Source organism: Arvicola amphibius, chromosome 8 (genome assembly GCF_903992535.2).
Source record: "Arvicola amphibius chromosome 8, mArvAmp1.2, whole genome shotgun sequence".
Classification (NCBI taxonomy): domain Eukaryota; kingdom Metazoa; phylum Chordata; class Mammalia; order Rodentia; family Cricetidae; genus Arvicola; species Arvicola amphibius.
In genome coordinates this window covers 32,528,794-32,544,141 of record NC_052054.1, presented here as the reverse complement: position 1 = coordinate 32,544,141, position 15,348 = coordinate 32,528,794, and the positions used below count along the sequence as shown (strand labels likewise).

General features: G+C 40.7%; 1 protein-coding gene across 1 annotated transcript in view; it reads left to right on the top strand.

Moving 5' to 3' along the window:
* Enpp1 (ectonucleotide pyrophosphatase/phosphodiesterase 1) overlaps positions 1–15,348 on the top strand; it is a 64,012-nt gene that overhangs the window by 20,984 nt on the left and 27,680 nt on the right. Inside the window, exons 2-8 of the mRNA XM_038339390.2 lie at positions 6,237–6,309; positions 7,512–7,628; positions 8,882–9,007; positions 10,601–10,661; positions 12,510–12,607; positions 14,906–14,985; positions 15,132–15,251. Coding sequence (XP_038195318.1) covers positions 6,237–6,309; positions 7,512–7,628; positions 8,882–9,007; positions 10,601–10,661; positions 12,510–12,607; positions 14,906–14,985; positions 15,132–15,251 — 675 coding nt within the window. The remainder of the gene's footprint in view (positions 1–6,236; positions 6,310–7,511; positions 7,629–8,881; positions 9,008–10,600; positions 10,662–12,509; positions 12,608–14,905; positions 14,986–15,131; positions 15,252–15,348) is intronic.

The following is a 15,348-nucleotide window of genomic DNA, read 5'->3' as shown; positions in this document are numbered from 1 at the left end:
CTCAAGGTTTATTTGTTGAAGGACTAATATATGTGAGGCGCCTTATTAGATGTGGAAAGCACATAAATAAATAAATACGTCTATAGCAGCCTGAAGCTCACAGTCAGTCAGAGACAGGTAAATAAACTAACTCATGTCTGTGGTTTGGGCTTCTGTAACCTAAGAGGAGACTCTGGTTCAGAGGAGCAAAGAGCAGCTCGCTTCCAAAGGAAGCAGCCAAGCCAAGATCTAGTTTACCGTGTGGACTCATACCATAGCCTGCCAACAAAAGGTTTTTCTAGAAGCTTCTAGAATAGTCTATGTATGCTACTTCTACAGTTAAAGGCTTCAAGATCTCTCCACATTCCAGGTCTCTTTCATAACCCCTGTGCCTGCCCTACTCCTTGCTGGGATTTGGTCTTGCCATTTTTGCAAATTAACTCTATGATCCTTGGCAAATTACTCACTTCTCTGTAGTTGTTTCATTATAACTGGCATAATCATAATTGCTTTGCGAATGCTCTTGTGAGGATTAAGTGACTTAACATAAAACTCTAGAAGACGTAGGATGTGCTGTAGAAGTGTCAGCTATTATTGTGGCTATTTTTTCAGATTCCTTGTTCCCTGCTATACCTGTGTAGGGCTGCTGAAAGCACTGTAGCATGTACTGTGATTTTATTGGCTCACTGCCAGGTTGCTTCTTGCAAATTCATGTTTTTCTCATTAATTTAAGACTTATTCCAGAGGTGTTTTCATAGGCCAAATGCCCTGAGATTAAGGGTTTCAGTACAATGTCTTCTGTTTGTTTAGTTTTTGTGCTTCTCCTCTAGACCTAATTTCATCACACCCAGCAGACAGTTGGACATTTGTTTACTGACAGAGAAGGAAATGACTTTTTCCTGCAAGCATCTTTGCATAGCCTTTTGTCATCTCTCCTTTTGGATTCTCCCAAGTGCTGCCTTGATTCTCTCAGCATCTTTTACGTTTTTCTCCTACAACTCTTGTCAAATTCTGTTGCTTTAATTTTAATTTCCACGGCCCCACATTTTGTTTCTTCATAGGTTCAGAGTTGCTTTCATGGCCTCTCTGGCAATGAGTGCAGGGAATGCATACAAGGGGGCATTCACATTTCGATGAATACTCGATAAATAAAGCAAGGGTACCCCAATTTAAATAACACTAATGTGGAGCTGGTAATATGGCACAGTGGGTACAGGCATTTGCTGCCTAGCTTAATGACCCTAGATCGGTCCTCAGGACCCAAATGTGGAAGCTGAGGACTGATCCCCTTGTGCACACATGCACACATGCATGCACCCATGCATACACATTACTAAATAATAGAAAAATGTAATATAAAATTAATGATAGTGTGTTTGAAGGAATTTGTGAGAAAAATGAGGTTTGGAAAATGTCCATATCTTTTCTTTCACTTAATGTCAAGGAAAAACGTAATGATTTAGTTAAAGACCCTGACCAAACAAGAAGGAAACTAAAAAAAAACAATTATTCCAACACAGAGGCAAAACATTTCAACTACCATGCTTTTGCTTCATGTGCCTCAGCTTTCCAGGATAATACTGTTTTTTTCTATAATTCTCAAGGAAATATCAAACTATAAAAGTATATCAATTTGCGAGGTGGTGGCAGCGCACGTCTTTAATCCCAGCACTCGGGAGTCAGAGGCAGGAGGAATTCTGTGAGTTCCAGGTCAGCCTGGTCTACAGGAGCTAGTTCCAGGACAGCCATCATTGTTACACAGAGCAACCCTGTCTCAAAAAACTATACCAAACCAAACTGAACCGAACCAAACCAAACCAAACCAAACCAACCAACCAAACAAACAAAAGTGTCTGAATTGTTTCAGAGTTAAATAAATCTTGGTAAGGGGTTGAAAGAGGTGGCTGAATCGATAGAATTCACGTTTCTCTTGCAGAGGACTTGACTTCAGTTCCCAACACCCACATGGTGCCTCACAACCATCTGAAACTCCACTCTGGGGGTCTGGTGTTCTCTTCTGGCCTCAGTGGGCACCAGACATGCATGTGGTACACAAGCATACATTCAGGTGATAGATTTCATACACGTAATAAAAATATTCAAAATAAATGCTTGGTGGACTTTGACATCACATTAAACTACTTTGTGAAGGAAAGCCAAACTGAGTCAGAATTTACAGGGAATGTCCCAGGGAAGTTAACCAGTAAAATTATTTCAATTAGGTATGTATAATAGAGTAATAAATGCTGCAAATTTCTTCCTCCCTCCCTCCTTTCCTCCCTCCCTCTTTCCCTCCCTCCCACCCTTCCTATCTTTCTTTGTGGCAATAAGGATACATGAAGGATTTTGTTGTTGTTGTTATATTTATGCTTTGATTCTGTGCTACATGTTATCTTGTTATAAAATATAAATACATGCAACTTATTATTTTTGCCAGTGAAGAAGTCATTATGAAAACAGAAGCACATGCCTTCTGCTAATTAACAGAGGACAGGGAGCTGCATGTACCATGGTCCCCCCTTACATGGTTAAAGGGCACAATTGAAATGCCTGCACACTATCAACTCTTTCCATCCTGTTCTTTCCCTTCCATTTCTCCCACACAAATACCCATGTCTACTTGATCCTATTTAGCCATTCCACCCACACTTTAACTCCCTAGTCTGCTTTTCTGCTTTGTTGATTCCTTCTTTCTTATTCCCAGGCTGTGCCAAGCGTTCATTCAGGCTTCCCACCCCCTTCCTAGATTCTCATGCCATTTAGTCCATTTGCAAGCTAGATAGATCAATCTGGGTTGCCAGAGCCTGCGGGGCTCTGCCTTTTTGTCCCTGATGACTTAGTCTTCATCATCTCTGCCTTTGCTGCCACCCTTCCCATGGTGTGGTCCTTCCGTGACAGCAGAGTCTTGCTGTGACTTCCTCACTTCCAGTGGTGCTCCTTACTTGACCAAGAATTGAGCTGCCTCCCTCTTTCTATAGTTCAGGCTCTTGTGCATGTGAGAGTGTTTTCCCTTTGTTTATTTTGCTCAGTCTTCTGCCATGCCTGTTTCTAAGACTAACTCCTCAAGATGCTCCAGCGTAGAGAAAAAAAATAGGACTTTGAAAAACCAGTTTCTCTGTTTTGCTTGTTGAGTTCAAACAATTTTGAAGTAACTGTGCTTAGATAATTGTTGCCTGTATGACACTCTGTATAGGCCGTGCTCTTTTCCTGGTTCTCCGAGAAGTACAATCTCACTTGCCACTGTTTAATCAAATAACACCTGCTTCTCAACAACATGGTTAGAATTTTAGGTATATTAACCATGAGTAATTGTAAGAGATACAAACTTTGTTGCTAGCTCAGCCTTGCATAAATTGCTGGATAACTAGCAGGTGCCTATCACCAGTAGCCGGTCCTGCCATGGATTTCAGAGTCTGTCAGTGCTTGGTTGACAGGCATCTCTCAGGCAGTTCGTGCACAGACAGCAACGTGTATTCATCCTGCCACCCTGCAGACCAGGGCTATGCCTCCATGACATTTGATAACAGCAGATAACTGAAGAGGCAGCTGATGGACAAATGAACGAAAGTGAAATGCCCAAATGGGCAGAAAAGTGGTAATGCTGCAGTTGGAATTCAAACAAATAGTGAGTGGAGTTTTGGAAGACACGGCATCCTATGGGAGTATTGCCATTAGCACGGTTTAGTGGATGAAGACAGGAAGCCAGAGGAATTGAGTGAAGGTTGCTTTGTGGATGCGTGCGAGGAGTGTGTCTGTGGCAATAAGAACGGGGAGTCCCGAGGGCAAGCGACAGTAAATTCAGAGTGCAAAGGTTGCAATAGGACGGCAACCTGAACTTCCAAAGAAAAGGGACCCTTCACAGCAAGGAAAAGACCTGTAGTTTGTACTGTTAGTTATGCCATAGGCGAGAGGAAATACGTCCGTAGGTACTGTTCAAACTGTTCTAGAGAGATCCTACAAAACAAACTTCAATTTCCTATTGTTTTAGCGTTTGAAACTGCAGTGTGAAATATAGATTAGTTCTACTGGCTTCACCTCTCTTTATTTGCATAGTTCATAGTGAAAGAAATTTTGACGTTTTGAATAGATATATGTAATTGCCTTTCTGTTGAATCACATGTTTCTATGTCCGTTAGGGGTCCCAGAGAATTCTATTAGTTCCCATTTCTGATACTTCATCGTATCCATTTGTCCTAAGTTACTTGCCATTCATATCATCATCTGATAATTCCCCATTTTTATAGGCATGCTAATAGTTTCCCTTTGTACAAAATGTATACAAGACCCTCAGTGGATATCTGAACCTGAGGGTAATTTTGGTCGCTTTCTCTTGCATATGTGTGTATGTGTATACTGCTTTTTCCTCGATCTATCTACCTATTAAAGTCTAATTTAAAAAGTAGACACATACTTCCATCAAAACTGATAAAATAACATCAAACAGTAATAAAATAAAACAGTCATAACAATATAATGTCATAAAAGTTATTTTTATCGCTCTCAAAATACCTACTTGTACTCTACTCCTCTTTCCTGTGGTGAGATGCAGTGAGGTGAATGGTAGAGGCATTGGGACCCTGTGTGAGGCTGCTGTCAAGGGTTCCTTGGATGCTAGTGCTACAGTACTATGTCGGAAGCCTGAAAGGCTGTGACTGCTCTTACAGCTGACAGGTAGCGTATTCTTCATAGGGACATGCAAAGATGGTGCTTGTCTGGGATGAGAGCGCACAGTGACACATTCCATAATTACTCAGAATGGTGTGCAATTTAAAAATTATGAGTCATTATTTCTGCTATTTTCCGCTTACTATTTTCTGACACTGAACGACTGTGCATTACTCAAATAGGAAAGTGAAGGCACAGATGTAGGGAGACTACTGTGTGTATGCTTAGGCATATTGGGTTTTATAAACCCTGACTTTAGTGCTGCTGCATTTTAAACCATGCCTTTGCCTTTTTCTTTGCAGTAAGATAGACTGCTCTCATCCTTCAGTGCCTGTATATTTCCTCTTAAGTGTTTGTAGTCACTAGGTAGGCATGTCAGAAGCACAAGTTGTGTGTGAATATAATGACGAAACTTCCTTCAGCCAATGGCCTTGGAGAGGCTGGACCAGGTTGGGTGTGGCCTTGGGTACCAAAAAGGTGAAGGCCGACCAGCTCTACCTCTCTTCCACTTTCACACCCAGCTGCTGAATTCCATTCCTGTTCCCCATTGTGATTTGTAAGTCCCCATTAAATAAAGAACCCCTTATTATACCCTATTCGGAGCTAGTGTGGGATTACTTTATTCACGTTCCCCTTCATTTGGTACATTCCCCTTCATGAATGTTTAATATTTTGTGTAGACTGGCTCATGGCATTACTCGGTAAACTTGAAAACGTGAGTTGATAGAGACCTTATGCTCACCGTCCTGCCTCATTCTTCATTCCTTCTTTTATCTTGGCTCTCATCCAGCAACACTACACCACTGTGTGCACCTCCATCCAGGGTCTGTCGCCTTTTGGATTTGTTGTGGTGTTTTATTCTGGTTCAAATATGCTGTTAGTCCTTCATCTAACACTTTGATTATGCCTTCCTCCCTTGAAGTTTTGCCTGATACTGATCTTTCTGGACATTTCCCTGCTCCAACTCTCTTCCTTTCCTTCAACATTGATTATCAGGATCATATCATTTCGCAGGGCAGCCAAAGGCTTTCCCCGTGAACCTCCTTCCATCCCTCTCATTCCGATCACCCCAACCTTTCTCTTTCAGTAAACGTCTGCAGAACCTTGCATAAGGTTCATAGAACCTCCGAAAGGTGAGCCATTTGTACTGATGTCTTCACCTTTTCTTCCACACATGCAAGCTCCCAGAGGTAGCTCTCATTCTGCCCTATGGTACAGAGCACTATTACACACAGTCCTTCCTCCGTGAATGTTTTACTGAAATGCCTGTCGGATGACAGTCCAAGATGCATTGAGTGATTTTTCTCCCTTTGTATTAGCCAAGTGTTTTCCTTCTTACATTAATTTTGGATAATTTAGAAATTTTCTGGCATTTAAGTAAGTGTATCACCGACATATATCACACTCTCAGAATAGTACATAAACCACTAGTGTATGGTTTGAAATGGTCAGAAAATGAACCTGTCTCTGTGACCAGCTGCCACCTCTGGAAATACCTGCACTAGCAAAGTCAGAATCACTAAAGAGAATGAAATTATGGGGAAATGGAAGGATTTGGAAAGGATCTAATAGTTTTTTTTCTCTCCTTACAGGTTTTGTCAGTATGTGTGCTAACAACAATTCTTGGCTGTATATTTGGATTGAAACCGAGCTGTTCTAAAGAAGGTAATTAATACTGTGGGGGTATGGTGTGTCTGGATGCTGGGTGCTTGTGTGTGTGTGTGTGTGTGTGTGTGTGTATTCAGCGTTACACTGTGATTGTGTGATTGAGACAGCTGTCATCTCCATGTCCTGGGTATACTCTACAGATACTGAGAATTCAATGATAGATTTGATGTTGGTTTAACCACTTTTTCCTGCAGTCCTATCTTATTTTAACCTTAAAAAGATTTTTGGTTAAAAAATTTTATATTAAAATGTAGACTAAGGTCTGTGACCAAAACAACACCCCCCCAAAACACCACCAAAAAAAAAAAAAAACAAAAAAAAAACAAAACCACAAAGATCTGACCAGAGGCTTCTGTACAGTGCCTGTGGTCTTCTCTCTCTAGCTTTCCAAAGAATGACTGGGATCATGTTCCCCAAGCCCCAAGGAGTTGATTGCTAAAGCAACTCTGGAGGTTACTAGGAGACCAGTTAGCATCCCTAGGTGACCAGAATCTCAGAAGGTTTTATATGTTTCTGCCATTGCTAGTTTCAAAGTAGAAATGAAATCCTCCACTTCAGTTGTGTTTCCTGGTGTCAAGATCAGGATGGAAAAATCCCTATGATAGAGAGAACCACAGGCAATTTCAGTGGCCGTTCTTTTGATTCTGTAGTGCCTCCTCCTACACCCCACATGGTTTCTTTCTTGATTCAGGTTTCAAAATTGAATACATTTGTGTCCTGTTGAACTACCCTGCTATTATAATATTACTCTTCTAAAATGCTTCGTGATTGTTTGAAATATGCCCATTTTATTGGTCTAGCTAAAGAAAATATACTCAAGCTTAATACAAGTGAAAACCGAGGCTTCCATGTTCATCTATGTAGCCATGCATGAAATGAAGTCATTTCACCTCACATCAAAGAAATTGAAAAAAAAATAATAATTTTAATCTGCACTCAAGGTGGTGGGTTCTGTTTTAGCAGTTGCCAGATGCCTATGAAGTAACAGCTGTTACTGCCCTGGCCCCTCCTTTCCTGACTGTGCTAGAAAGCTCCTTCCTCACTCTAGGACTTATTGTTTCTCTTTGTAAACTTGCCTGGTTTCCAAGCAACAGAAATGAGTTACTCTCCATGGGGGTATCTTGACTCAGGGGTGCCTTAGCTGGTGCATGCTTTGGAATTTTGTGATTGGCAGCCTCTAACTTACACATAATTTTCAGTGAAAAGCTGCAAAGGCCGCTGCTATGAGAGGACGTTCAGCAACTGCCGCTGTGACAGTGCCTGTGTCAGCCTTGGGAACTGCTGTCTGGATTACCAGGAAACCTGTGTGGACCCAAGTGAGTAGGGCAAGGCGGGGAAAAGGGGGGTCACAGGCACGCGGGAAAGACCACAGGAGAGCTATGCATCTTCCAGGTCTGTTATTTGACTAACTCAGTGTTCTTTTTCTTTTCTAGACATAAATTTTATCTGTCTGTCTGTCTGTCTGTCTGTCTGTCTGTCTGTCTCTTTCCCTCCCCCACCCCCTCCTCTCTCTCTCTTTCTCTTTCTCTCCCTTCCTCCCTCCCTCCCTTCCTCCATCCATCTATCATGTATTTTTTGAGATAGGGTCTCACCATGTAGTCCTGGTTGACCTGGAGCTTGCTATGTAAATCAGGATGCACTTGAACTCACAGAGATCCACCTACCTTTTCTTCTTGAGTACAGTGCTCAAAGTCATGCTTCCCCGTGCTCAGCTTCATGGTTTTTTGTTTTGTTTTCTTTTTCTAATTTTTAATTACATATTTTCTATTGCAGACTTTCCATTTCAACACTTAAGGGAAATCTTAATTTAATTCATCTTTGTTAAATGTTTTGTGAATAACAAAATTGTGTCTGTTTTTCATGGATGCTAAATCCTTTGTGGCTCAATTTACATTTAAACTAAGTCCTTAAAGGATACTTAAAAATATATGAATATTTTCATTAGGGGCCTATTAAAGAAAGAAATCTTGGCAATTCACTGACCATATTAAAATAAAACCACCAAAACAGGAAAAATTGAGATGAGAAAGAGATCAAATTACACACACACACACACACACACACACACACACGTATCGAATGGCTGTAGACATTGAAAATTACTTTGAAGGATGCCGACAGTACTATAATGCTTTGTAATGAGTCTTTCTCTGTACCACCAGCTCCCAAATAATGACATGGAGACTTGCTCTATACTCTATAGCCCTGAGTGGTCTCCAACTTGGCATTCTCCTTCTGTGGGGAGTACTGGTTAGATTATAGCTGTTTATTGCCATGCATGGTTTTAGATTAAACTTTGAGAACCCTGACAATTGCTACTAGGGCCAGCCAAGGTTTCCTTATATTTGTGCGATAATGATGAAATCTAGGGTTTCTGGTGAAATAATAATGGCGGCTGCCTGCATGCCTGCCAGCGTTAGTTCAGAGTGGCTAAGTGGAGGCAGAATCTTGGGACTTAGTTATGTAATGTCCTTGGCCCTCAGCCTCCTGTCCTGATGATTGTGATGATTCTATAGATGTGTTGTATTTGAACTGCAAGTGTATTTATTCCTTTGATGTTGGTTTCTAGTGCACATATGGACTTGCAACAAATTCAGGTGCGGTGAGAAGAGATTGTCCAGGTTCGTGTGCTCTTGTTCAGACGACTGCGAGGCTCAAAATGACTGCTGCATCAACTACAGCTCTGTGTGCAAAGGTCAGGCTTCCCTATGCTGGGCTCTCCAGGGGCCTGGCGTCTTCCAGGGTCTTATGGGGGCTCTTGCATAGGCACTGTCTTTGATACTAGCAGCTGTATTTCTTTCCACTACAGTATCAGATGTATTGATGGACCGGTTATATTTGTTGAAAAGGATTTGTAAAAACTATTATTCCCGAATGGTTCAAATGTATATATGGATTAAGAATGTGTAATTGTCATCTGGTTTAATGACAGTTACTGTCTATACATGGTTGACTTTATTTTACCTGCAGCCATTCTACTTTTTATTCCTGCCACCCTCCACATGCCATTTAGATAGTACCTTCATACTTAATACTGTACTTGTGTAAGGATCCTTTTCCAGATCTGGCTGACCTTTAGGTCCCAGGTATCCTTGTAATAAGGGAGCAGAGTCTGGTGCAAAATTGATTTGATGAGATCACGTGTATTTCGGGTGGAATGGCTTTAGACATTGAAAATTACTTTGAAGGATGCTGAGAGTACTATAATATTTTGTAACAAGTCTTTCTCCGTACCACCAGCTCCCAAAATAATGACATGGAGACATAGCATTAGTTATGAAAGCATGGCCTTAGCTTAGGCTTGTCCCACTAGCTCTTAAAACTTAAATTAACCCATGTATTTTGATCTGCATTCTGTTGTGTGGCTCGTTACCGCATGTCTCCATACTGCGCATGCTGTTTTCTCCATGTCTGGCTGGTGACTCTGCATTCTTCTTTTCAGAGTTCTCTGTCTCCAGAAGTCCCACCTATACCTCCTGCCTAGCCATTGGCTTTTCCGGTTTTTATTGCACCAATCACAGAAATACATTTTCACACAGTGTCCAAATATCTGGAATAATGTTTTGTTCAAGAATTATAAGGTTTCTTGAAATCTTAGAACAGAACCTGACTCTAAATATGAGGGAACTAAGACACCAAAGTCCCAATTTTGTAGCGTGGCTGGGACAGGTTATAAATTCTGCCTGAAAATATTAAGACTTGGAAAAGGTAAAGAATATCCCAGTTCTCTCAGAAATGACTTAGTTGTCCCTGTATCTAGTGGAGACAAGTTGAAGAGACTGTGAGGATGCTTCAGTCCACTGATACTAAGTCCCTTTACATTAAAAAACATAGCATTTTCACAGAATCTGTCCATATCATCACACATACCTTAAATGCTGTCTAATTAAATACAGTGCCAATCAAATGCAAGTGCTATATAAACAGTCAGTATATATGGCACTGTTTAGGAAATAAACTATTAATCTTCAATTCAGATGCAATTAAAAGGTATTTTTAACCTGCAGTTGGTTGGCTCCATGGGTGCAGAATATTTGGAGACAGAGGGATGAGTTGTATATTTTAATCTTGAGGTTATGTATTTTGGTTTCTCCATGGTGAGAACTGTTATTTGGAACCAGAATAACACTCTGTATTCATGATATTTCTCTACTGCCCATGCCTCATGATGTCTGTTTGTTTTGCTTTGGGGATTCTATGTTGCTGTGTCTGATAAACGTTTCGTTCCTGCCATTGTCAAGTGTGCTCACTAATTTTTATTTTATTTATTTTTTTGAAAATATTCCAGAGAAGAAAAGTTGGGTAGAAGAAGAATGTGAAAACATCGATACGCCTCAGTGTCCAGCAGAGTAAGATCATGTTCTGAGACATACATATTTTCCCATTAGCTTTCCCCAGACCTTGTATTTGCTAATAGTTCTGCAGAGGACCGTGGTTTGACCCTGACTCTGGAAGCTGGTAGGAAGAAACATATCAGGAATACATCATCTGTCATCCTTGACCGCTAGTGGTGTGGTGTTTGGAAGCTTTGGATGCAAACATCTTGGCTTCTTTGTGGGGATTTTCATGTTGAACTTGTAGCAAATCGCAGTTCTTTTATTTTATTTTTAAAACTGCATAAACTTTTGAATAAATAACACATCTATGAGAGGAAGTTCCATGAGTTTTATAATTCATCTGTGTTTTTTTGAACTATTTTTTGCCAGTATAAAATAATGCCTTCTAAACTTTAAAACACATTAAAACTATATTTTTGCTTATTTTGTTCATGTATGTAATTTATTTTATCATACAACTTTTTGGTTTGAAACAGTAGTAATGACAATAAAAGCTAAACCTAATCTAAGTAATTCCTCATCATAAGTTTTTTTTTCTTTTTAGGGGAAACTCCTAAGTTGTTTTGTTTTTGTTTTCTTAATGCCGAGATGTACTAAAGTTTTGACTCACTGAAGTTTTTCTTTCCAAATGTTGATCATTGTTTGAAAATGTAATTTAAGCGCTTTAGCGGAAGACACAACTCCTGTCATAGTCTAGAGCTGTTGGGGGTTTTTATGTCAGTGTATTTACCTGGTGGTCTACTAACCCGCTTTTATGTTTCTTGTTGATTGACATAATTGTGGGCTTTGGCTGACACTATACACAGTTACCTGCAATCAATCTCCCAGGAGAGCTATGTTTTCAAGAGTAGTTACTGGATGCTGTAGAGCAAAGCTCTTCCTTTGCTGTGGTCCCTTTTAGGTCTGGCTGTGAGATGAAAATGGGAGGGTTGAGAAGCTAAGATAAAAGGATGCATTTGCTGTCAGGTTTTAAAGCACTGAGAAATTGTCTGTGGGAAGTGTGTTCACTGTTAGCTAATCACGCAACTTTCCTACCATCTGCCAGCAAACCTGAAGCAACACGATTTCTGAGCCCTGACTCTTTTGGGAATCCATAGCTATTCTGTTTTGCCAAGTACACCTGATGCATGTAGTGTTTTACTCTCTCTTTGGCTTTCTGTGTCACACACCTTCTGTGTCTCTCTGGGAACTCATGCTCAAACATTCCTAGCTGTAAATCATTTCATTGTTCAAACATATGAATACAATGCCCCTCAAGCTTCTGCACCATGTACTTATCTCTTTAAAATATATTGAACCTAAAAACTGAATAAGGCCAGGAATGCAGCTTAGTGGGAGAGCACTTGCCAAGCATGACTGAGGAGCTGGGTTGGATCTTCAGCTTGTGAAAAGACAGCAACGGAAGTCTAACTCTAGCACATGTTTCCTGACTAATGAAGGGGAGACAGAGGTTCATTGAGAAAAATAATTAAAGGGAAAAATGTAGTGAAGGCAAGGCTATCTGCCAATTTTTTTTCTTAGAATGTATGAAAATCCTACAATGTGGCAGTGGCACGTGGCCAAACTTCAGAATGGCAGGAACCATGGCTGAAGTTTCTGTGTGGTAGCTCAAAATGGTATGGATCCTTTATAAGTATCATTGATGATACATACCTGTGAATTACTCCATGATAAAATGTGCATACACACATAAATGCATGTAAGGCATTCTCTGAGTCTTCCTGCTGAATTTTCGGCCTACCTCATTTGCACACTGACTCAGTGAGAAGCCTTCCCTATGGTAGAGCCAGGGAGAGGCCATCTTTATTAGATGTGGCTTCATTTTGCCTCATCACACAGCTTTCTTTTTCTCATTCCCAGGTTTGACTCACCTCCTACTCTCTTATTTTCTTTGGATGGATTCAGAGCTGAATATTTACACACCTGGGGTGGACTTCTTCCTGTTATTAGCAAGCTGAGTGAGTAACTTCAGAGCGGAGTCCTGGAGGGTCACGACTTTGGAGATGGGTGGGGGAGGTGGGCCCTTTTTTGGAAAAGTACTGAGCAAGCCTCTCACTGGTTTCCTACACTTCTCCACTGCACACAGTCAACCTGGGAGAGCGCTCGTCTTGATGTTGTAGATCCTTGAAAACTGCCCGGAAAACACTTTCCACTTAATAGTTTCCCTAGTGTCTTCACCCTTGTGCATGGCTACTCATTTTTATTCTTTTTGAGAATTTTGGATTCTTTGGGAAACTATTTATTTCCTTCCTGGACATTAATTTAAAATAGAATTTCAAAAACTGAATAATTTGAAAATGGATATACTAGTCACATAGACTCCTGCAGTGGTCAGCTAGCCTTTGCTATCATTTGGGTCAAACTGAATGTGTGTTCAATATCATCTTTTCGGTTTTTGAGACAAGGTCTTATGTAACCTAGACTAGGCTTAGATTTGCTGTGTAGCCTTGAGTTCCTCTTCTTTCTGCCTTTACCTCCCAATTCCAACGTTATAGTCATGCACAACCATGTCCACCTTCAATTTCTTTAAGTAAAGTTTTGATTGAAACACTATTCTCCAAATTACCAATGAAACAATACAATTTTTTCTTAATGTTGAAGCTAAAGCTTTAAATCTGATTGTTAGTCAGTTTTAGCATCATTATTGAAAGAGGGAAGAGCAGGCATGTGTGGATGAGATAGCTATTAGATTTGTTACACACCTGGGGTGGACTATAATAGCCATTACAGTTGCTGTAGTGTTCTACCGGCCTGAAATAGAAGCAGAAACGTGACGTTATTGGTAGTGCTCTACTGGGATTCTAAAATATCTCCTCGACAAATGCATTATGTTCTTTTAAACATTAAATTTACTCCCAGTAAATGCATGTGCCTATCATAATTCTGTGTTGATTTAAAATTTTAAGTTTTTAATGTCTACCTGGAAGATAACCATTTAGATAAGATGCTTGATGTAAATCAGGCCTGTGGCCTTCAGAGGTTTGAGCCAGCCCTTTGTCCCTTCCTGAGGAGACTTGGCTCCGTGGTGCCGGACAAAGTTAAGGAGCTGTCAGCACATATGTGGACATTTAAACAGAAGCAAGGCTTAGAGAACTCACACTGCATCACCAAGTAACTGGGAGGGTGTGGGGTGGGGTGGGGTTGAGGTTGGTGACTCAGAGCCCTTAGGAAGGGCATGCATATGCAGACACACACCGATCTGGGAAACATTTCTAGGTACTGCATTTGAAATACACTGGAATCAGTAACTGTATGCCCTGCCTGCAAGAGTAGACAGTGTGTGTGTGTGTGTGTGTGTGTGTGTGAGAGAGAGAGAGAGAGAGAGAGAGAGAGAGAGAGAGAGAGAGAGAGAGAGGGAGAGAGAGGGAGAGAGAGAGGGAGGGAGGGAGAGAGAGAGGGAGGGAGGGGGAGAGAGAGAGGGAGGGAGGGAGAAAGGGAGGAAGAGAGAGGGAGGGAGGGAAGGAGAGAGAGAGAAAGAGAGAGAGAGACAGAGAGACAGAGAGACAGAGAGACAGAGACCCAGGGCCAACCCAGGAAGATCTCCCATCAACAACGTCAGACTTCTTAACTCTCTTTGACTCATATGCCTTTTGGTTTTGGAGCAGCTAATAAGCTCATTCCCTGGATGGCTGGTTCATGGGTTTATAGTCTCAGACAATGTCACCTCAGTGCTGTCTCTTCCTAGGGTCTTCATTTGCAGATCTAGCTGAGACTAGAGCCTCTTTTTCTTATATTTATTATAATTTAGCTATTTGATCACTAAGTATCAAGACCTTGCAAGCATCCTGCTACCTGCTATAATTATCTAAAACTTAACGCCATTGATAAATGTAGGCTAGCTGCCTAATTGGCCTAATCCCTTTGTTTACTGCTTTTCTGACAAAAAAAAAATAAAGTCTGGAGATATTGGCTCAGTTGATAGTGTTCTTGTCCAGCATGCATGGAGCCCTAGATTCAATCCCCCATACTGCATAAACCTGACATTGTGCTGGATAGCTGCCATCCTAGCACCGAGAGCTGGGGACAGGAAGGTCGGAAGTTCAAATTCTCCTTTGATATACACCAAGCTTGATGCCATCCTAGGTACATAGAAGAGAGGAAAGAGAAAGAAATAAATATACTTTTTTTCATTATAGTAATTGTGTTACTTTTCATTTGTTCTGAATTTTGATCTGGCTGCTTGCTCTGCATCCTGGGGTAATTACTTTATATGATAAGCCTAATAGCAATGTTTGTTTGTTTTTTTTTCTGTCTAGAAAACTGTGGAACATACACGAAAAACATGAGGCCTGTATACCCTACAAAAACGTTTCCCAATCATTACAGCATCGTCACAGTGAGTGGACATTTCAGCTTTATTTTTGTGTTCATACTGGGAGGATGTAATTAAAGCATCGTTCAAGAGAAGAAGTCAACTTCAGATCAGAGTGAAATCATTTGTTTGGCAATGTGAGCTCTAATCTTCACTTGATCTTTTCTTAGGGACTTTACCCAGAATCCCACGGCATAATCGACAACAAGATGTACGACCCCCAAATGGATGCTTCTTTCTCACTGAAAAGTAAAGAGAAATTCAACCCTTTGTGGTACAAAGGAGAGCCGGTAAGCTGTTGGCTGCGGCTACTGAAATAGTTTATTATTCTTACTTATTTTAATAAGAAAAAAATAAACTGATGCCCTAGGAATTTTGGCAACCTAT